At 33.2% G+C, this 24,624-nt stretch overlaps 1 protein-coding gene across 2 annotated transcripts in view; it reads right to left on the reverse strand.

Moving 5' to 3' along the window:
* Positions 1–24,624, reverse strand: part of LOC118202680 (synaptotagmin-10-like) — a 242,136-nt gene that overhangs the window by 81,520 nt on the left and 135,992 nt on the right. For both annotated transcript variants that reach the window (XM_085821743.1, XM_085821745.1), the window contains exons 3-5: positions 22,113–22,307; positions 12,244–12,440; positions 8,337–8,441 (exon numbers count right to left, since the gene is read on the reverse strand). In XM_085821743.1, coding sequence (XP_085677869.1) covers positions 8,337–8,441; positions 12,244–12,440; positions 22,113–22,307 — 497 coding nt within the window. The remainder of the gene's footprint in view (positions 1–8,336; positions 8,442–12,243; positions 12,441–22,112; positions 22,308–24,624) is intronic.

The raw sequence follows: 24,624 nt of genomic DNA on the forward strand, positions 1-24,624 counted from the left end.
TGAAAAGTATACTGGGTTCGAGTTTGAATCATAGGTTAAGCACCTAAAATAACAAAGATTATTTTCTATTTCCAGCGACTTAAAATACACAATAAAAGGCATAATTAATACTTAATGCTAAGATGCAAAATTCAAGGAATATCTGTAATATGGGAGACTTATCAGTCGATAAAGCAGCAAAAAATTGTTAACTAGCTTGGGAATAAATTTCAGGTAATTGGAAAGGATGGCTAAAAAAGCGTTCTGTAATTCTGTCTGTGAGATATTGTAAATGGAAGCAATCAAATACCGTTAAGAAATTACTGCTATTAGGCATATAACCAGAACTATTTTACCATAATTTTATATCTTAGTAGAAGTACGTAGAAGTACCTTAGTACAAATGTCGAAAATGATTAAATTTGAGGCTTTGGACGAGTTACATCAAAATGTGATTATCATCAAAGGAAAAGAATTAACATTTCCAGCTATTATAGATCAGACGCATTCAGTAGAGATGACCGAAACCGCTGTTTTATGGGATTGCATCAAAACCATTCACTAATTACGCTGCACTAGTTTTTTTTATGATTTTTCACCCACTAATAATAATCTTGATGAAAAACATCAGGAATAGGAATGATAAGTGAATCAGGAGTGGTTACTGAGAATTAAGCTAAGACAGGAAAGACTCGAACTAGAAGTTGGATCAGGTAAGTTTATCGTAGTTGGAGTGAAGAGCGGGAAAAATTGAGCGAACAAATAGGATTGGGACAATCAGCTTGTCAACTACTAACTCCTTATTTTTTTTTCAACTATAGTTTTGAGATTTCCTAAAACATCCTTTCTATTTGAAACCAATAATAAAATTCTAAAATAAAAATTTTTCAAAAATCAGGAAATAATAAAAATTAAACTCAACTTTTAACATGGCAGAATAAGCACATCATTTTCTCCTCTAAAATAGGAATTGATCTTTTCCCGGCATACGTCAAACAAGAGCTCGTTTTTTTTCGCAAATCAGGAGTTTGCTCTCTTAGTAAAATGAATCAGTTCGTGAAAATATAGCCTATCTCTCTTGATGACATACTTCCAACAAGATCTATCCGTGAACTGTAAAAGACCTACAACTTCATTTTCCGAAATCGGATAAAATTTGCTCAGTAAAGTGAATCAGCTCTTTGAATGAGTCTTCTGGAGCGAATCGTGGAACTCTTACGCTCAGACCACCATTCAAAAGTCTACTGTGAATAGGAGGAAAGGAAAGGACTTAAAAGGAAAGGGCTAATGTACGCAGTTTGGTAAGCATAATTTTATATGCACTTTATGCTAGGAACAGAACTAACGTTTAAGATAAACATATATTTGTCTTTTATTTGGCTTCTATTCGAAATCTTAGATTTGTCTTTCGTTCGAAGTACAAAATATGGCCAAAGTTGAGTTACATAACAGATAAGAGCTACTATAAAAACATTGTAAGCAGCAATCCGGAGAAAATATATATAAAAATAACTATATTTCCTACTACGAAATAAAAAGAAAGATTTTTCACTTCTAGCCAACATTAACATCAAATAATTTCACCTTTGCCATATTTTGAAACAGGAATTACTGTTCTGAGCTCGGAACAACAATAGTAAAACCGGCGTAGACAAAATATCTGGAACTTAAGATATTTCGTTGGATATAATGATTCGATCACTTTGGAGAGTTGTCGCTGGTATAGTGTTTGGAGCCAGAGTCATTATCTGGCATTCTTTTCAGATAAAGCAGTCCATTAATCAGAAAACGTGATCGCGTGGTAAAGAACCCATGAGCCATATTTCTATTTTGGTGGCAACAATAGGAGAGGGCAGCTCTCATCTCTGGTGTCGATCCTGGTGCACAGAAATATGATGGATGCGATTTCTGGTGAAAGAGAAGTATGAAGAGATGGAAACAAAAAGAAGAGGTGATGCTAATCGTAAATACTTTTATCGTGATTCTCAAGACGAAATATGAATACCATCAAGATATTTTCTGAAATAAATAAACCCAGAACTGTATAAGATTCTTTTTTTTTTTTCAGTACAAACTTATTTTTTTTCTGCTGGTTAGAAGCATAACGTGCACCTCCCCAAAAACGCCGAATTTAACATGTTCGAAGGAATGCTCAATTCTTAAGAACTGGAAAAAAATTTGTGCGTACGTACAACAAACAAATGTGTTGATTTAATAATGCCGTATTTGATTTGACCTGGTAACACTAGGATTTTATCACTGCCAGTTCATTTCGCTGTTTCGTTACAACTTACTTGGCATAGAGAGCTAAACAAAGAAACAGTGAGTTTTGATTATGAAAATTCATTTCAAGAATGACAAGTGTAATGCACAGACAGTATGAAAACTTTTTTCAGTCTTTGGATGTGAAAGAGCACCTAATGAAACAACAATTCGCAGACGAGTCAAGAAATCTGAGGATAAAGATTGGGCAGCAGATATGATATTAACACACTCTTAAATTAGCCGGTATGCTAAAAACACTGCTATATTGCTTCACAGCGTTACTGAAAGTCCCCGAAAATCTGAGCTGATGAATGTGTCAGACACATTGGTAGGAAGGAACGTGAAAAAGTGATTAAAAATTTTATCAAGAGAGTGCGGGGCTGAAGAGCAAAAAGAAGTGGTAGAGGTCAGACATTGATTTTCATTTTGAAAAAGGGAACTATCATATTTTCCATGCTTATAATACACTATTTTCCATTTTTTACTTGTTTTTACTACTTTTTACATTTTCTAACTTTCCATACTACTACTACATTTTTCTACTTGTTTTACTACTTTTCCAGTTTCTATTTCTTTCTACATTTTCTACTTCTTCCATTTTTTATAGTATCTTTTATTTTCTGAAAATAAAATATTTTATTGGACATTTTAAATCCGGTGTTTTTGTTGAGACACCCTATATATAACTTACTTTACGCAGACGGTGTTATACAGCTTCCAGAGCAGCTGAAGTAACAGCGCTATCGAAACAAATGACTTACCCAGCCAGGTCCGAATATAGTTTAGGCACAGAGTACAACTTGAAGAACTTCTAAATTCAGCAAATGATTTCTGTTAGTTTTCGTTTAATTTTCGTATAAGCCGTATAAATGGGTTTTGGAAAGCCTCTAAAGAATGCATTCTTTAACATCTCCATTAATAATTGGTCCCTATACAAAGGGTATAACAAATACTATAACAATATACTATAACAAATATTGGTTAAAATGTATTGGTACAATTTACATTTTGTTGTTGGTACCATCTACATTGGTATTGGTACAATCTATATCTCGATACCTATATATCTAGGTATAAATCTTGCTTGGTACGAATCTATTAGGATTTTTTTTTATCTAAGTAAGAAACCTGCAAAATAAGCAATGATCTTACTAGGACTCGAACTCCCGACATTCCCATTGACTAGACTTGTTTTTCAATTACACTACTTACACTACGAAGGTACGCGGCAAGGAAGAAGAAAATATCTTATAACGCTGGTTGATGTGTGTTTTATTGGCTCCTGTATAGAGTAGCATAAGTGTACGTACGTGTTAAACTGGTCTCTGTCTAGAGTACTTCAAATGTAAGCATATATGTACCATAGTTGGTCCCTGCATAGAGTAGCACATACACTGGTATTTGTATATATTAATTGGTCCCTGCATAGACTTGCATAAACGCTACTATTCGTATGTATCACTTGGTCCTTGTATGCATAGAATAATATAAAATTAAATGCATATATATTGCAATTCGCTCTTATATACAGAGCTATAAATGTAAATACATCTATAGCTTAAGAAAACTTTCGTACCGTAATGATTCTGCACTTATTTTTAAATCTTCTTAATTTTTTTAAACAGATTAAAAATATTATTGAAATAATTAAAGCATAATTTTGCATTTTTTCTTTAAATATTCATGCCGTTATTAGGCATTCAGATTGTTCTATCTGTAGGGATTTATATTTATTTTAACTAATATTTTTAAGTTTTATTTGAAACTTTCTTATAAGCCTTCATTCCCCCAATTGTCAGTGCCAGAATAGTTAAATTTTGTAGCGGGCGTGAAGGAATGCCAATTTTCTATTTTGAAGGAAGTAGTTAAAAGCCGAGTTTCGGTAGGAGAAAGAGAGAGTTAGGCTCTCTGCCGTAGGTACGTTTGCTCATTGCTGGTTCAAGTGGCTTAATTACATTGCTTAGCAGCTACTAGCTTAGAAGAAGGTTGAAGTTCGAGATCTCGCCGAGCCCTGTAGGCTAGTTTATCACTTGTTAAACATTTCAAAGTAGAGGCGAAGTTTGTTAGCTTCGATTTGACGCATCGTAAATTTTAAAGAGGTAATAAAGGGTACGTGAACCCTTCTCTGTGTAGTTCCCTGCTACTCCAGTATACAGACAGAAGTTAACCTACATGTACACTACATACACATTTTTCTAGATATCTATGAAATTTTCAAGATACGCGATATTAACATTTGTGTCAAAATTTATGGCTAAAAATTAATAGAATTTTTATTATAATTATTTTATTAAAGTTTGAAATAAGTCGAAAAATATACATTTTAAAAGGAAATTTATTTCAAAATTTTTCTTATGTTAGCACATTTAGGAATTACTTCTTTTCACATATGGTAAATTTTGTACTCATATAAGAAATTATTTATGTGTTATCGACAAGAGAAAAAATTACGCATAGGTTAAATTTCTGTAAAATACACAAACTTTTGTGATTGACGAAAAGGAAGATAGGTATAACAAAAAATATTATAATTGGAATAGAATATGTCTATTTAAGATCGTCCAGACTTAAAGAATGAAGAGAAGGAACTGAAAGCTCAGTGCTTAATGCATCCCCATAAGTAATAGTCCTATGTTGTTAAATTCGGACTTTTGGGTGACCAACATACCAGAGCCAGGTTCTGCTCTATTGAACGAGCAGTCTAACTCTGAAGCAGGCTTTTCTCCAATTTGCGCTATAAAATGATGCTATACGATATCAAAATGTATTTTTGCCTATTACAGCGTATAAAAATCTTTTAAATCTTTTTCTGCAGTAAATGCCGGTTAATGTAATCACGGTTAATGTTGTCATTCGGATATTGTTACTGCATTGCCGAAGTTGTTATTGTTACTGCATTCCCATACACGAAAATATAGAAAACACATCGTTTATTGTGATCAACAATTCGGTTAATATGATAAAAATATAGAATAAATTTCTTAAACTAAAGTAAAGTCGCCAAATAAGTTTAAAATTTATACTAAAAATTGGCAAGCGACATTTAAATATCTAAGTATTGGATTAGGTCACCAAACACTTTACTTTCGATTTTGTCAATTATTTTGAATTAGGCAAAAGCAACGTAGTTTGGAGTAAAGCTTTTAATAGCTCTATCAATTTTGAAAGAGCGATCAAACACAGGTCTCTCTTCTCAGGATAAAAAAAATCTACAGAATTTTTTTCCCTCTGAAATAAAAATTCTCTGAGAACATCTACGACAAATTAAGGTTGCGTTTTTTGCCTAATTTTACATTTTACATTGGTAACTTCTCTTTTATATGAGATATGATATCTGAGTATTAAAAATAGGAGTCAGCATCGGTTAAATAAGTTTCAGAAACGTTATGAATATTTTATAAATAAACTTTTGAATTAAAAATTTGCATTTTCCTAGTTAAAATGCTTTTTATGTTTCTAGATATATGTATATTAAATTAGTTAAATTCCTATGGTCTTTTCAAAGATATTTTTTTCATCGTTTTAAAGTTATCGAAATAGCCGTGGACCGACGTGATCACATTCAGAGGTATATACTGTACTCTCTAACTAGCAGTCATATTACTGAATTAATTAGAAGGGCGCTCACGTGATACTCAGGTCACAAAAAGCAAACATACAAAAGAAGGGATATATAAATTTAAAACTACTTTCTGTAAAAAGGTACTAAAACAGCCTTAAGCAAACAGTTTTCGATTTATAAGTATGTAATCTGTTTATTTCATTTTCACATATTCCTGTATTTTCACATATGACCTGATCTCAGAAGCTACATGTAAAGTTTCTCCATTGGCGTTAAAAGTTAAGAATAAATATAAGATTTTATTCATGAAACCTGCCACATTAATGGTTTGAAAACACAACGATTAAGCTTATTTTGTGAAGTAAAGAATAAAAAACAAACTACTTCCTTTTTTCGCAAAGAAAATCCATGTATCTTTGTCAGTTATGTATTTATAGGCCTACTTAACACATTTATAGCAATTGTTGCGTTACAGAAATAGTCCTTAAATTGTTATGTCTAAAAAACCTGGGTGCCGTGTTTGCTACTACGTGCCATAAATATAAATTCTTTATTCAGAAGTCTTCACAAGTAGCCTCAAATTACGTCAACGGATGAAGTTTTTATACCTGACGCGTGCAGACTGTTGGTGGCACGAAAAAAGCAAGGCTGTTGCATGCTAGTGTTTCACGCAGTAAGAGAGTTGGGTAGCTTAGAATCGATTACGAGGGCCAAGACTATCGTTAAATATGTTTGCTCTAGCTTTTTAAGAGTAGTGGCATACGAACATTGCGCGAGCGAAATGGTCAGAAACCACTTTTCTAAAAATTATCCGAAACAGATTACAACTTAAATATTTGTAGTTTTGTATGATGGATTGACCTATATGTTCTAATATCTAATATTTTAACAGGTCTTAGGTTAAGTAATATTTTTTGGGGCACATGTACCCTTATTTCCTCTCAACTAATTTCATAGTCCAAAACTCGAGAGGGGAAAATTATGCAAATAATTTAATTTTCGATGGATATGGTTATAGTAAGAATATATCAAAGGAGAAGTGGTTCTACAGGTAACTATCCCAATATTATTTCTTTAAAAGAAACCTACATTACAAAAAGAATACACAGTAACATTAACCTTACAGTATCAGTCCTAAAAAGATCATCAGTCCTTTGAAAAAAATAATATTTAAATAAAGTAGAAAAGGAGATGGATATATAATATATATGTATTTCTTTTAATTCGACTCGGACCGGCAAATTAAAATTCTGTGCGGGCCAGATAGAACCTTCCGGCGAACCAGAGGTGGCCCGCGGGCCGTAGTTTGCCCATCCCTGGTCTACATTATGGACACAGAAATGAGAAATAATCTGTATCCTTGCTACTTAATACGTGCGGTAAGAATGTACATGATAAAGCATACAGTGAAACCTTGCTTCACAAACGAAACTTGTTCCTCATCCGAAACATTTGTAAATCGAAACAATTTCCCTCATAGGAATCAATGTAAAATGAGTTAACCCATTTCTAAAACCCCAAATAATTGCTTAGAAAAGAATACTTTGCATATAAGTTTGTAATGAAATTCACTAAATCTAACACATACTTAATATTACATATACATAATATTTAACACAACACTAAACATATAAAAAATGAGCTACTGTCTGCTCATAGGGTTAAGAAATCAGTTCTTTATTAATCGTTACTGCTATTAGTTCCTTTTCTTTGTTATACGTAAAACGTTCGGAAACAGTGTCTTGTAATTTTCCTTATAAAGAACCTCTTGAGTTATAAAGAAACTTGCGGCAGCGACCACTGGTGTAGTCGCCGCTAGTTGCTTTTAGGCCTTGCCGATAGTGAGCCGCCATTTATAATTGTTGTTGTGCATAATAGCCGACTGTGACTCAGATAGATATAATGGCGATGCTTGCCAATAAAAGCCGCCTGTGAAGGTTGCTGTTCGTCGGCGAATGCTGCTGTGCTGAGTCGAACTTCGCTACCGTAACTTGATCACTAAACCAATCGAGTTAAAAACAGCTATTTTTGACGCGAGCAATTTTACCGATATCTTTATTGCAAGGCGAGAGCAGTGGCTTAAGTCTAATAATCTCATTGCCATCCAAATGCTCTCCGTTTTCACTAGATAGTGAGAATGGGCACGCGGATCGGTTTTGACCACATTCCTTTCTCTATGGTGATCTGAGTAATCAGTACGATGCACATAAAAATAATACCGAGTTACTTCTCGGTTTCGGTAGCTCAGTTAGTTACAAAGAATTGAAGACGAGAGTTAGAGTTCAAGGCGAAATCAAGGTTACTGCTTTATCAGTCCTTACATTAAATCGAACATTTTGCAAGAGACAGCGAATTTTAATCAAGCAGTTCACACTTTTAAACGAGGAATACCTTAAGCGAGGAATTTCCTACATTTTGGAACAAATTTATGTAAATACTATAATACTGGGATAATGAACGTAAGCATTACTCGCCATCACCAACAGTTAAAAGATACCACACATTAAAATTAAAAGATTCACGCACTCACACGAGTCTGGAACTTTTTCTTTCTATCTGGAAGCAAATAGATCTTGATGTATGGGTCTGAAGTGCCAGAAAAATCTTTAGCCGGCAAGTCATGAGCCTGGAGAACCTAAAAATACAGAACATAGTTATTATTATTGATAGGTTAGCAAATTATGTTTATACACTCTTTTGCAAAAAAATCGAAGCAATAAGAAGGACTTTTGCGATCGTGATGAAATTTGGTATGCAAAAACATCTTGATCGAAATGATCAAAGTTTCAAGGTAAATGAACAGGAATTGCGATCATACCACGCATTTCTAGCGCGCAAAGTATAAAACTAGTAACAGAGGAGGAAAACTTATCTTCTTTTTTTTTTTTTTGTTGCTGCTATTGTAATTCCGTAAAGAAGCAACTAAAGATGCCATTACGACGATATCGAAGACCCTTACAGACAACTAAACGACTTCGAACGTGGTCGCATTGCAGGGTTGCGTGAAGCTGGGTGGTCATACCGAGCAATAGGCCGCCACCTGCAGCGTAAAGACACTGCTGTACAAAGCTGTTGACAGCAATGGTCGCTACAAGGAAATTTAGGATCACAAATGCGCTACAAGGAGGGCTCTGGAAAGCCAAGGATCACAAATGCGAGGCAAGATAGCGTGACTGTTCGTCAAGCCCGAACCGCCCCAACGGTATCATTGTTAACTCTTCAACGCACTACTGCCACGTCTATACCTCACGTGGTACTGTACACCGTCTCACGATGTTTGTCTGAGGCGGGGTACGCTCACAGGGGCCTTTAAGACGTTTGCCTTTGACTCCACAATATCGGCGGAGTCGTCTGGAGTGGTGTCGCAGCCGATCATCATAGCTACCATCAAAATGGAATCGTATAGTGTTCAGCGGTTAATCTCGCTTCACTCTTGAAGCAGATGACCACTGTATTCGTGTCTGGAGAGGACGGGGCCAGCGGTCCCAAGTTGACTTTGTTTTAAAAAGGCATACAGCCAAATAACCCCTGGTGTGATGGTGTGGGGCGCTAATTCTTATGACAGCAGGTCATCTTAAGTCATTCTCCGTACATCTTTAACAGCTCAGCGATATGTTGATACCATCCTACAGCCAGTTGCATTATCCTTCATGGCACGACATCCTGGGGCCATTTTCCAACAAGATAAACAAGATAATGCCAGGCCACATACCGCTTGCATATCTCTGGACTGTCTCCGTACGGTTGATATTCTTCTTTGGCCAGCAAGGTCACCAGACCTTTCACCATTCGAACATGTCTGGGACATGGTCGGCCGCCAGATTCGGGCACCACAAAATATCGCAGATGTGGAGCGACAAATTATGAATGACTGGCAGAATGTGTCGCAGGATGACATTGGGAACCCCTACCACTCCTTGCCTCGACAAATTGAAGCATGCATTGCCGCCAGGGGCGGTTCGGCTAACTACTAATTTGAACACTCGATGGGTGATTGTGAGCCGTCGACGGGTACTATGACCTTGGTTTTTTAAATCATTTTATTGTCTGTGTATGAGCCACACACATATTCAATTCCATAAAAAACAACCACTTCCTTCATGGTGCTTCGATTTTTTTTGTAAAAGAGAGAACATGTGTCAGAGTTGAAAATTATTGTTGTGTTTGTATAAAATGCCTGTAAATGTTTTAGCATCAAAAATATGAAGAGCAGTTAAAGAGTACTCTCGATTATCCGAGGGCAGATTATCCGGCCATGGTGATGTCCAGGCACGCACACATAAAGCAATGCACAAGAGTTTTTTGCACAAGAGAAAATTGCACAAGATTTTTACCTGGTATTGTATTTAATTAAACCTGGTTATTGAAATAAATATTTTTTTCTACACGGGTTTAACTAAGAACTAATCAACCATGACTTTGACCTAATTAATGACTGTCTCAGCATATCCATTTCTCATCTGCAATAAGAATTCATTTCAAAACTAAGGTCAGTAGACAGACAAAGTTATACTCTTTCAAGATCATACCTTTCCTTTTCCAACGTTCGAGAAAGTAACGTATCTTATATAACTATGTGTCCGGTAACATCAGTTTACCCATAGAAGTGGGAGGAACCTTGGCTTTAAAGAGTCTTTTGTACTCTTCTCATGTTCCTGTCCTTACTTCAGACATAGCGATAAGTCGCCTTAACGTGTACCAAAAGCTTTGTGTCAGTTTCCAATAGTGAATGACTTAAAACCTTTATAATCTTTACCAGTAATTTGAAAGTCCAATGAAAAGTCTTGAATCAATGTAAAAAGTTTTGAGAGTTGGTTTACCGGAATACTTTCAACCATGTATTAAATGCTACTGCGAATTGAAAACAAATTGAAATCGAAAGTTTTATTTTTTGACTGAAATGTTCCAAGCCATCCAAAGCATTTGTTTGACTTGACAAATGTATTCCAATAGAGGTGGTCACCTTGCCGTCAACCACAACTTGGTTAATTCAACCAACAGATCACGGCATAATTTTAAATTTTGAAACGGCAAATTATCTGCGGCAACTGATTTTCCGACAACTGATTGCTAAACTCAATGGAGAAGATAAACTATACATTAGAGACTTTTGGAAAAACTACACTATCTTTGATACTGCAGACAATCGTTCCTGGAATGAGATGACCGAGAGACATTTGAAAAGAATATGGAAGAATGTATGGCCGGAGATGAAAAGATGTTGACGCAAGAGAATTCATTATTGAGGCAGACGAAATTCTCAAGCTAGCTAAAGAAACAGGATTCGGAATGAGCAGGATACTGAAGAATTAATGCAAGTTACAACAGACGATTATTTGAAGAGCAAGTGAATGAGAATGGCGTTTCTGAAGATTGGAAGCCAAAAAGATCGTTCAGCGTTTTGTACAAAAAAGTCTAATTACCATAACAAAAATTATCGATCAGTTTATACAAAATGATTTAAATTTTGATAGAAGTTCAAAGGCAAGAAATTTCTTTGAACATTGTTGTCAAGTCAAGGAAGAACCTTTTTCATCACAAGCGTAACGTTTTCGTTCGAGATTTTTGTTTTTGATTTTCATAAATGTTTTTAAAATAAAAATTGATATTAGCAATAAATAAGTCCATCCTTAATAACAAACGAGTATTTAACAATAAATGCTTAAAAAAAAAAAAAAAAAAAAAAGACAAAATTTCTTATTTTCGCTTCTGCTTCATTTATCCCCACTATTTACGCGCTAAGACAACTTTTTTACGCTGTTTTGTTTAGCGCTGGAACTTTCTGGAACGTATCCCCTTGTTAAGTGGGACCTTACTGTATTTAATACTCGTTCTAGGAAAAAAACCCTGCTATTGCATCACCCACGTGTGACTTCGCGATATGACTCAAATTGCATAAACTTTATAAGGTAGTTTCTGTTGCGTTTCCATTTGCCTTCGTGGTATAGCTGGAAGCATGCTCGACACGTATTTTGGAAGTCTGTCGTTCGAATCCCGGCGAGTGTATTGCACATTTTAAACGTTCTTGTATCGATATAATCTAATGGCTCTACCTCAGCTTTTGTTGTCTTCTGAAAGCAGCAGACGCTTGAAGTCTTCAAAGTTATTTCCTTTGCAAAAATACAACATTAAAACGAACCGAAAATTAATATACCGACAAAACTGAGGCCTTTTTTAAATATAGAGAATAAAGTGTTTTAAAATAATGCCATATGTACAAATTGAAGCAAAAATACTGATGTCGTATTACTTCATTCGTCATAAATGTTTTGTTTTTAGTTTATTGAAAGATGGATCACTTTAAAAGGGCCGTCCAAGCTTTATTTTGAAACCCCCTAGCATACAGTAGCATCAACTACTCTTGCTAGTCTACCCACAAGTGCCTAAAACTATTGTATCATGCAATTATTAATGAAATTATACACTGAAGAACTTACCCTGACTATTAGGCCCTCTACGTCGTGGTCATAGCGCAATGTGAACTGCAGTTTCCCACATGCTGCCCCTTGTTCATTGCCATCACCCAAGAGGTCTGCACCGCTGTCTGCTGACCACTGTCTCATCATTTCCGCTTGGTACAGCTCTGGTCGGATCTTCCCAATGGCATGGCTTTCGCGCTGTGGAATGTTGCACACTATGTAAAAAAACACAGATTTAATAAATAAAAACGTTCAATGAAATATATAATAGCAATCACAGACAATGGTATAAAAATTGCTACAAGATGATTCTTCTACTAAATACAAGTGTTCGAAATACAATTGGAGAGTTTATTCCAATTTTAAAGGGGGGTGGCAGTGATGATCAAGGAGTCGAATGGAAGTTGATCGGTGTAATTAAGATTAAAAAATATTAATCAAGTTGATGATTAATTGTTTATTGATATAAAGCTGTATCAGGTAGCAAGAACGATATCTTGTAAAATAAATATAACAAACATAAAGAAAAATATACTAAAATTATTTAATATATTTTAAATTCAATAATACTTTTCAAAATATATGAATTTTCTATGCAGTAAGTGTAATATAAAAAAGTAAAATACAAGAAAAGATGAAAACACAATAACAAAAATACGAAGAACGCAAAATGGAATGAAAAACTTGAAACCGCTTGAATATTTTTGAACGAGGGGATTTAAAATTAATTTAAGTAATATTACGCCAAATATTCAAAGTATTGCATCAATACATCAAGCACAGCTATCACATTAACTAAAATTAAACTTTTGCGATGTTAGAGTTTGTGATTTTGTTTTTGAAAACCTGCTTATATTTGCAAAGTATAAAATATAATTAATTTAAAATGATAATTAGGGAAAACATAAATCTAATAGATCATTTTTTTCTAAATTTCTGTTCATATTCTTAGTATAATTGTTATTTTAAAATTACTTACTATATGCAGTTACTTGTATTATTATGTTGTGCACTGCATTTTATAGGTAAACCTTTGCATCCTGTGATTATGTTCAAAAGGATTCCACCAGTGAACTTCATAAACTAATGTAACCTACTCCAGCATACCATTTTTTAAAAAAAACTTCGTTGGTTTCTTGTCAGTTATTTTCTGTATTTTTCCAATTTCTGCACTCTCAAATCCCTGAGCTCTAAGATTCTTACTCATAGTTGAGACCGTGGATGCCTCTTTAGTATTATCCTTACAGTTCATTATAGCATTGTGTTCCTATTATTTATCATGTTTATCTGTTATTTTTGTAACACCAAAACACAGGTTATTATTTTAATTTGTAAATTTCAAATTGTACTGAAACTAATTGTAATCTCTTTATGTCCTGAGTCATTGTTTTTTTAATAAATATTGGTTGCGGGATGTACGGTGGAATTGCACGATGTACAAAATAGGTAAACTCTAGGTCGTTTGGAAAGCTTCAGTTGCTCATTTCCTCAATATTTCTTTGTAAACTTTTATAAAGCTTACGATTATTTTATGGGTTTGATAGTATGGGAAGGCATTAATTACCAAGACACAATAACATGCCGAATAAATACTAATTCAGAAGTCTTCTGAACTGTTTGACTTCTGAATTAGCATTAATTACCAGTTGACCCATGGTACCTTGCTGCTGTTCCCCATATTTTTACATGGACCCGTACCTGCCTTCTCTGAAATTCGAACACAGACCCTTCGGTAGGGCAATCAGAGTCACTAACCACTTTCTCGTAAAGGCGGCCACTTTATGGAATGATAAACATTACGGAATATGATGGGATCCGAAATATATTTACTGTAGTAAGTAACTAACACTGATTACAAAATAACATGCACCGAACCCATTTACCGACATGAAAATGGCGAACGAAGTCTGTGGTTGACTCAAAAATTCGAAGTAAGTTAAAAGAACGCAGGAAAGGTGAATTATCTGTATTATAATTAACAGAAAATTACTACCAATATTTTATCTGCATTTTCAAGAAGCTTAATAAAGTGAACAAGTTTATTTACGTAAATTAAAGCAATATTCGGGACAAAACGAACACAGTGTAAATACTGAAACAATAAAACGTCATTAGAAATGTAGAAACTATGTTATAAAGGGCACTAAAGAACAATATTTACACAAGAACGTGAACAATGTTATTAATTTCAAGTTAATATTGCTCGATTAGAGTCGATTAGAGCTCTTCGTTTTATGGAAGAGCCTTTTTTTTAAGAACTATGATTAACGGATGTAGCAATGTTTATATATTCTAGATTACATATAACGTAATTACGGTTTCTGTTGCGGATAAAAACAGTTCCCCCAAACTGTTACATCATCTGTTATCGATATTGTCTTTCATTAATTTTTATTTAGTTCACTCGCGATGTTTCGTTGTGGATCGAATTTTGTCATCGATTTATAATTGCTACCTGATACTACTTCCTAATAAGCTAGTTGTTTTTTTATGCGTAATTTTAAATTTTACATTGGCATGCTCTCTTTCAACGACCAATGGCCCCCAGGTGTTAAGATTAGGAGTACAGCGTTGGTCAAACAATTTCCAGTTCGAGCAGTTCATAAATGAGCGTTTATATTAAATACATGAACACCTTGTAAGATTTATTATTTAAATTAACCAGATATTTACACTTTCAGTCTTTATTTTAAATCCTCCTATTAACTCCTTTCTTACTCATTCTCCGTTTTCTCACCAGAATGTAAAGGAGGTTATAGAGTTGTAGAGTACAGTGAATGAACTTCTGTCTGTATACTGGAGTAGCAGGAAACTATGGGAAGATGGGATAGTGCGAAGATGGGTTCACGTACCCTTTATTAAATCTTTAAAATTTACAATGTGTTAACTCAACACTAACAAACTTCGCCTCTACTTGAGCGGTAACTGAAGTCAGATAATTGAAATTAAAAGTTGAAATATTAACAAGTGATAAAATGTAAGATTCTGTAACTTCAGCGAGATTCCGTAACTTCATCCCCCTTCTAAACTAATGGCAGCAAGGCAATGCAATTAAGCCACTTGAACCAGTAATAAGCAAACGTACCTACGGCAGAGACAGCAAACTAGATCCTAACTCTCTCTTTCTCCTACCGAAACTCGGCTTTTAACTACTTCCTTCAAAATAGAAAATTTGCATTCGTTCACGGGCACTACAACATTTAACTGTTCTGGCATTGACAATTAAGGAAATGAAGGCTTATAGGAAAGTTTCAAATAAAACTTTAAATTATTAGTTAAAATAAATATAAATCCCTATAGAGTGTTTAAATTGAAGTTTTTGGATTGTAAAGCACAGCATGTTTCTGCTTTTCGTGGTCTCGCACTGCCATCTCCGAGAAGTTAGTAATTATTCGGTTTTGCGTTATTGTTGCCGACATTTAAATATTATACGCTGGTTAGATTTTTTGAGCTAGCTGAGATCTAAATTTAATTGTGTAGTCTACATTTTAAATTTGAAAGTTACTTTAGTTAGATCGCCACAATTGGTGGTTGATTTTGTTAGCAAAAGAAATGCGTTTAATGGTCAAAGTTTTATTTTAATGAAAAGGTTGTTTAAACCCTTTTATGGCTCTGTAGTTACTTTCGACACAGCGATAATTTGCTTTACGTCTGTTCATAGTTAGGAACTAATTTATGCTCCCAAAACAAGCCAAACTTAATAAACAAATTTTTGCCTTTTACCTATTTTTATTTTTCTAGTTACATTAATATTAAATTAATTAAATTCCATTGCTATTTCATAGGGAATGTTTTCCTTATCATTTGATGTTATCATTTAATTAATGTTATCAAAATAGCCGTGGACCAATGTAATCACTCTAAGCGACGCCTACTGTATTATTGCCACAAGACAAGTCCAGAAAATGCAGATAAGTAATTTTAAGGACAATTAACAGTAATGATAAATATTTTAATTAACTGTAGCACAACTCCTCCTTTTCCAGGAGATTCATCAGCATTTTAATTTTCAAGAATTTCGTAGAGGACTTAATATTTAAACTGAAATATTTCAGCTTTTCTGAAACCCTTTTGGAAGGGTGGCTGGTTAAGATAATTAGTCGCTTCAAATGATCCTGTAATCGCTTTATTGCTTTAAGTAAATTTTGAGATATTTTTGTTGACTAAAATATCGATAGGTGAAAGGCATCGACAAGTTTACTGCATCAAAAATAAAGTGAAAAAATTCATTTTGATATAATAAAATTGTAGGTTTTCACATTCATTCCGAAAAATTGATCCATTTCCAAAGTTTGAATCTTGATGAAAATCTTTTATAAAACATTAACTTCCTATTCAAAAATTACGGGGAAAATGAAGAGATAGAGGGACATTTGGGGAAGAAGTAAGTTTAACTTGTATACGAGGAAAGTTTAATAAGATTATACAAAATCGCATTAAACTGCTCTGTTTACAGGGAAATGTAGCGCACATTTTCGGCTACTGCTTTGTGATAGTAAAAGAATGGAAGAGTTACTTCACAATTGGAGATTAGGGAAAGCGACTCCAATATCCGGTCCGGTGAGGGCACTTCCGGCTACTAACGGAACTCTTTCTAATGAAACTCCGCCTCTCCGCCTGTAGAAGATTCCGAACTAAAAGATTCTTTCTTTTCTACTAGTATTAACTTAAAGGCTTAAGAGAAATTAGATTCAACCTAGATATCATGTGCCTTTTCGAGCACGAAAGAAAGTTCAACTACAATAATATTTCAAAATAACGCAGTTGAATTAACACAAGCATATTGCGGAAAACAGATATTTAAATTTTTGTTCATCTCAATAAATTAGAATACAGTAAGGCGCCGCTTAATGTTATTACGTTTTTTCACGGTTATTTTGATAATATTAAATGGTGAAAAAAATGTCCTTCAAATTAGCAACAGAATTTAACTAATTTAATATAAATATAAATAAAACTATGTAATTTAAATGAGGAAAATATAAAAGATCACTTATGATTGCTTTTAGAATATTTCTGGCAATTATTTCAACACACTATTACCCTTAATCTTAACACTCGAAGGGCATCTGTGATTGGAACAGAACATGACAATATAAAATTTCAAATTAGGCGAAAAAAACAACCTTAGTTTGGCGTAAATGCTTTCAGGGAATTTTCTTTCCAGCAGGAAAAAAAAAATTCTGTAAATTGTTTTTTCACCTGAAAAAGAGTGACCTGTGCCTGACCACCCTCAAAATCAATAGAGTTATTCAAAATCTAAGCTAAAAATAGGTCTCTATTTTCTGCCTAATTTTAAACGGTTGATTGTAATATAAACATAGTTGTTTGGCGATTTAATCCCTTACTTGGCAACATTTATCTGTTACTTTTAAATTTGTATAATTTATTTTAACTTCATCTGGCATCTTATTTGGTCACTTTATTTCAACTCACCAAATTTATTTTACTATATTTTGATCATATTCTCCATACTGTTAATCACCATAAGCTATGCATTCTTATACAAACAGGCGGGACTTCGGCAATTCGATTACAATATATGATATTAAAAACTTATTATTATGATATTATAAACTTATTATTATATTATAAAATTAGTTGAAATAATTAAAAGAAATTCATTTTTTTTCTTTTCCTCTCCTTCTTTTTACAAAGATAAATGTGGCAGTTGAATCTTACATATTCTTCCCTTTATTAGCATTAGAGCATTATCATTATAGCATAGGGTATTAGCATTAGCATTACAGCATTAGTAAAAAGGAAGAAATCATTAGAGTTTTAGCAAAATAAAGGTACATTTTGTACATTATATACAATATGGCTTCTTCATTGTGAAAGAAAATGAATTTCTTCAAGGACTTCAAAACTTTAGATTTTACTATGTCCCATCATTTTAATTCTGAACTTTTTCATATCTTAAACGTTCAAAAAGTACACATAAAAAGGCAATTTGGAAATACTACAACGAAATATTATACAGTATCTAAACTAAATATAATATACAATCCAATTTTTGAAAAGTTTGTACTTTCATTTTTCTTTAAAAATATAAGTTTTTGAAATGTTTTTTACAAATATTATAAAAATTGTCCTTGATTTCGAATTGACACTTAATATAACATTTTAAACACCGGTGTGCTAAACTGTTGCTATTCAGCAAAATGTAAGATATTTATCTTTCAATTTTAATCAAAGAACTTGGCTGTTTGGAAGCAATGTATTGTCACTGCTGGAAATAAAAAATATTTTTATTTTCCTCGCTCCAGCGTGCTGCCATTTAGTAAAGATATTTAACTTTCAGATTCAATCTGGATGGTTACCGAGTAACAAACTAAGTGATTTAAAAGCAATAAACATCGTTCTTAAGAATACTTCTTTAACCTTTTATTATGATTGATTCAAATAAAAATGCATTAAAATCATGAGATATCTAATCAGAAATATTAACCATTTTTACGAAATTACACTAGCTTGATTCATTAAAATCATTATATACTTTTTTCTTATAATAACTATCTTAGGCAGCTGGCTGAGCGAGCGACTAATTTTCAATATATATATATATATGTATAGCAACCCCTAACACTCTAGCGTAGGTGCAAAGAAAGCGATGTTTAATAATAAAGCTAAAATGACAAAACAATGTGCTAGCAGGAGTGAGTCAAAAAACATATTATTCTTAAACCTGGTAACCTGAAGTGCCTTGCGACAGCATAAAAAACCTTAATATGTTATAGAACGTTAAAATCTGAATCCTAAAAGATTTTCTTTCTTTTTTAAATTTTTTTATTTTGTTTAATTATTTTTTATGTTTTTACTTTTGGAAGGAGGGACTCGTTTGCAGTGCTCTTGTACTATATTTATTTTATTAGTGCTGTAACGTACTTGTGTAAGCCTTGTGGTGTATATTTTGTGAAACAAGAGGAGATGGAATTAGAAGAACCACCAGTAACAACAACAACAAAAACTACAGCAACAAATTATCTTTAATTTTAAACAGAGGGTTCATCAACGGCCGAGCGGTAAAATCGCTGAACACTGGTAGTTTCGATCTCATTTCGAATAGAAACGAACGTGCCAGGAGTTTGTATGGCTTTCCCCATGTATTATTTCCCCATGTGTATTGGGTATGCTAGCCAGATTTCCTTAGAAAGTCTTCCAGGAAGGCATCCCTCCGCTTAGGCAGATAGCCATAGTTTGCGTAGTTTGAATAATCTAAACCCAAACTCTTAAAAAATTTAATTTAAGATGGTCAAAAACAGTTCCGAATTCTCTGTTGCCTTATCAAATAATTTTGTAGTCTTCTATTTAAATAACCAGAACAGAATGAATCAGAAATACGCATTACGTAAAATCACAAAGTGAATCATTTAGCAATAACCAATTCCCAGAGCAAGGAACACTTTAAACACATTCTGGGAATTAATTAATTTCCCTCACAGCAATAAATTAGAAATTCATTTCATTCCGTCCTTAATGAGGAATTATGTAGAGCTTAGTGTGACACACAACACTCATTAATTTTGAAATACGTTATTTCCAGGTTAAAAAATTTGATTATTAATAAATGCATGACTGCCGATGCTTCACAGAACAAAAAATGCAGAGTTATTGTTGCAAAAATAGTCCGCGCAGTTTGAATAATTAATTGAGTATAATATTAGAAGAAATTCATTAACCAGAGAAAACATTTCATTCGGAGTAATTTCTAAGTATATCTAGGAAAAAAAAAATAGCTTTTTTAGTGCATTTCGTATTCTCAGTTCATGGTAAACATATTTAATTATTCAAATGTTTCTGTTCTTTAGAACTTTAGTTTTTAGGATCCGTTTTTATTTGAGATGTAAAACATCTTTTTTATTATACTTCGCTATTTCTCACATCTAAGGTTTATTTTTGGACATTGAAATTTTCGGAATTTTATCAATAGCTACTCTTCCTTCAAGACTTTAGGCAAATTGTAAGGCTATATCTAAATCTAATATATATCCTACTTCGCGCTTTCGAGACCTGAAAAACGCAATTTGAATTTCGTTAATCGACCCAGTAGAACAGGAGATACAGAACTGTCCCCTTTTCCCACTTTTTTCTGTGGGAACGGGTTCTGTACCTCCCGTTCTACTTGAACTGTTTTTGTATTTCAAAATTAATGAGTGCTGTGTTTATACATTTCCTCTATGAGGGCTATTTTATTGGTAAATTATATTGTTTCGATTATTTTCTTTGTCTATTCCGCTGCTATCTTAACTTTTGTAACAGCATTTCATCCTTTTATTTTTCCTTGCATTTATTATTTCAAACGATTTCTGTCATATTCTTCATGAATCAAGTATTCTTAAACTTGATTAGGACAATCAAGGGATAATGATTAAACTAGGACAATCAAGTATTCTTAAACTTGAGAAACTTTCCAACCGGGTATTTTAACCTTACTTCTATTATTCACGTTCCAGCTCATACCAGCTTTATCTACCGCTGATGTATTCGAACTTTGGAAATCCGGGTCTTCTGTTCGTTCCCCTTCTCCTTCCTTCCTCTGATGTTCCTCTTGGAAACTGCGGTCAAGTGTAATTCAGATGCCACAGTGATGTGAGATGCCCCAGGGCTTTACAAGGTAATTGAGCCCAACACGTTGCGTCCTCAATTACCATCAGATATCTGTTAGATATCAGCTCAATGCCCATCAGATATTATAATGCTAATATTATTATGTATTCTTATCGGAATACAGGTGTCCTTTGAAGAAATAATATTGTGATACTTACCAGTAGATTATCCATGACTGCGTTTCATTTGTTATGTCTTTAATACAACAGCGTTTTTTGGAAATTAAATTGATCGCATGATTTTTCCCTCTCGATTTTCCGACGATAATATTAGTTCAAAAAGAGAAAAAATACAAGAGGAAATACGTTAATTACTAGCTTACAAAAGGCATCTCAAACGAGAACAGGCCATAAAATGTATGAAACATAGCTTCACGCATGCTCTAGTGTTTTGTTTAATAACATTCATTATCATATAAAAAGTGTACTTCCAACCGACGGTTTTCTGCTCATGCAGCACTTTGATGAAAATATATAATTTTTAATTTTTTGTAACTCCTTTCCTTTTGTTCCAGAAGATAATGGGAAGCGAACTGCAATAAAAATGTGTGTAACCGTACAATTCACGTCTTGTGGACAATGTCTTAGAATGTGTCATTTATAAATTAAATACTTTCGTGCTTACGCGTGATATATGAATATACTGCTATATTCTCCGTGCTACTTGAAGATTAACGTAAATTATTTAGATCTCATACCCTATTACTCGGAACTGTAGAGTATTTCTGAGATATAAACAAATTTATAACAAATATTTGCATTAATCTATAACAATATTTAAAATTGGGCAAAAAAGCAACCTTATGTTGGCGTCGATTTTGAATACAACTCTATTGATTGCGATGGCGGTAAATAAATGCATCTCTTCTTTACTTGTATACTCCTCTAGGCCTAATTAGACTGCCTACCTTTTTTTTTTATCAAAATTCCAACTTAAAAAGGTAGCGTGCCGGAAAGAGTTAACTCAATTACATTACCTAGCGTTATATTAAATATGGCAAATAGCAAATGTTCGTGTGTAGCACAAGTATGTGCTACAGAAGCGTTAGATAAAAAGGTTATTTTAACCTTCTAACAGCTTGTTCATATGCTTCAGACTACAGTGATAACTCGTTTCCAAGTCTAGTAGGCCCTGTAGGACATTGAGACAAGCTTCTAGACATAGCAGAACCTTACATGTTTCTTGAAAGAAATTTGAAATTCTGGAAGTTCTCAGCAATAGTCATAGGTAAAGATACTGGGTTATTTGAAAACCAATTCCAAGCATAAAGCACATACCTTCAAATGGAACATCGGATAGGTCTAGCCTATGCGACAGTTGTCTCTGAAAGGTTTGGTGCCTTGTTGGAACCGTGGGGAGTGTTGTCTGACGAGGTGGAGCCACTTTCCTGTTTACATCTGTCCATTCCTTATTCACCTCTTCCTTTATATCTGGAAGGCTATGACTTATCTTGACCGAAGGAGTAGTACTCCCTAGAAGCAAAAAGTAATGAGTATCATTTATTTAAAGCGAAAAAACTGCAACATTCTTGATGGTTTTCAAGAAATGTAATGGCTATATGAATTAGAAGATTTTCAAAGCTTTTGTAACGTTTTGCTTTTATTCTGAGTTAACAATTATAATTTACTCGTACGCTTTTGCAGTTTAAGAGCTACTCTTATTCTTTTTTAATTAGGGAAAAGGAGCATACGCGTTAGATATATTCCATTTCCTTTTGTACTCCTACCCCAGCTTTTTCGCACTAAGTTCTAAATTTTTTTTAAATATTCGCAAAATCTTCCCCTTCCTCTGTTGTGCACAGTTTTTTTCTCCGAGGGTTAGTTTATTGATAAATTGTAGTCCCATGATTATTTTTTACTGCGCATTCGATTTGTATTTACATTTTTGTATTAGCATTTCATTCATTTATTATCCATTACATTTGTTATTTGAAACGCACTTTACGCGGATGTTTCGTTAATTTAACCTGACGTGGCAGGTATTTTCACATTTAAGAATTTTTCAAACATGCCATTTCACTTTTCTTCAACTATTTACATTTCAGCTCATTGTAAATTTATCTATTGCTGATGTCTTGGATCTTTCAAAATCCATTTCTTTTGCCATTTTCTTTCTCTTTCGTTCCTCCGATATTCCTCTTGGGAACTGTGGTCATGGCTCATTAATGGGAGGTGCCCCTGGGCTTCACAAGTTAATTGACCCAGACGCCTCGTTAACTGGGGAAGACGTGTCCAGTTCATTAACATCAAATATCCAGCAAGCTAACTGTCAGATATGTTAATGTAATATTACTGTGTATAATTATTGGAATGTAGATTTCTTTTGAATAAATAATGTTGTAATAGTTAACGATAGTTTATAGAGCTACCTCTCGTTTATTATGACCTTAACTGTAACCACGTTCTTCGGAATTAAATTATTCGCATAACTTTCCCCTCTCGATCTTCGAACGATAGAAATAGTTAAGTAAAGAGAAAAATTACTTGAAGAAATACGATATTCTTTCTGAATTAGGAAAAAACAAAATTATACACTTTAGATATAATAGTTAATTTAACAAATATTCACATAAATAACAAGTGCCGCTTGTTTACTATAAACTTAGAAACTTTTACTTTCTCATTTCATTATCGTTTATTAACATACATTTTTATTTTGGCGTCAATTTTTATTTTGGTATTCGGCGTTCTGTAAAAGTTCTATAATTTTTTTTTAAAAAATTAACTTTAATAGTTTAATTTTTATGCATTAATAAAAGTGAAATAAAATAAAATAAAAAATAAATGTTTTTAAATTTTAATTAATCATCAAGATAAAATCTAGTTCGACGTGATTGTAAAATAAAAGAAAAAATACTGCAAAAATAAATATTATATAAAGAACTCTCGCCTAAGAAACCAGAACAATCATTAAGTAAATTAAAAGAAATGTGTTAAATAAACGTTAAATAAATTTCGAACGAAACAGAATGCAAAACTGCTAAAAAACTCTGTAAATGAAAAGTAAAAATATTGCAAGTCAAATTTTTAGAGAAAACGAACTTATTTAAAAGAAATTCATAAAAATTTAAATAAGCAAGAATTTTTTAATTATAGTTAGTGCAGAAATGTTTCCTCCAGCAATGCATGGAAACTGGTATTCTACAGAATACCTAGCCATTTCTTAGAATGTCGTAAACTGGCTGGGGATGTATGAAAAGATTAACATTTTATATGCAGTCTACAGAATGTCCAAATAACAAAACGGCACAACATGAAATACATCTACGATTCGTTTCGAATATCTATTCATTTAATACATTCATGCATAATACATACATTTAACGCATTTATTTCATAATTTCATGTTTTCATACATTGTTTTCGTTAATTGGAAAGGCATAAATTTTGTTTTGTACAACTTTAATTTTTCCTTACCTATTTTGATTAAAAGAATTTAAAGTTTCTTAAAAAAATGCATTTTGGGGGAATGCTCGTCTTTTTAAAAAAATTGTTATTCTACAGTATTATATGCAATGCCTAGGAAAAATATATAATTATTCTCATATTTCATACTTCGTCTGAAAACGCCATGCATTCCAGTCCATAAAATGCCTAGGTATTCTATAGAATGCTGGCGTTTGATATATTGCCCGTAACATCCCTCTCTGTATACGTATATATGTAAGAAAAAATATGTAAATCAAAATTAGAATTTAAATTAGCAATAGCCGCTTAATTTCTCATTTTTAATTTGGGTATTTCCCCTCTTTATTATAAAAATATTAATAACTATTTCTTAACTGCGTCA

The sequence above is a fragment of the Stegodyphus dumicola genome, chromosome 8, assembly GCF_044657685.1.
Source record: "Stegodyphus dumicola isolate Sdum_Otavi_A_Nest chromosome 8, ASM4465768v1".
In the NCBI taxonomy this organism is placed as follows: domain Eukaryota; kingdom Metazoa; phylum Arthropoda; class Arachnida; order Araneae; family Eresidae; genus Stegodyphus; species Stegodyphus dumicola.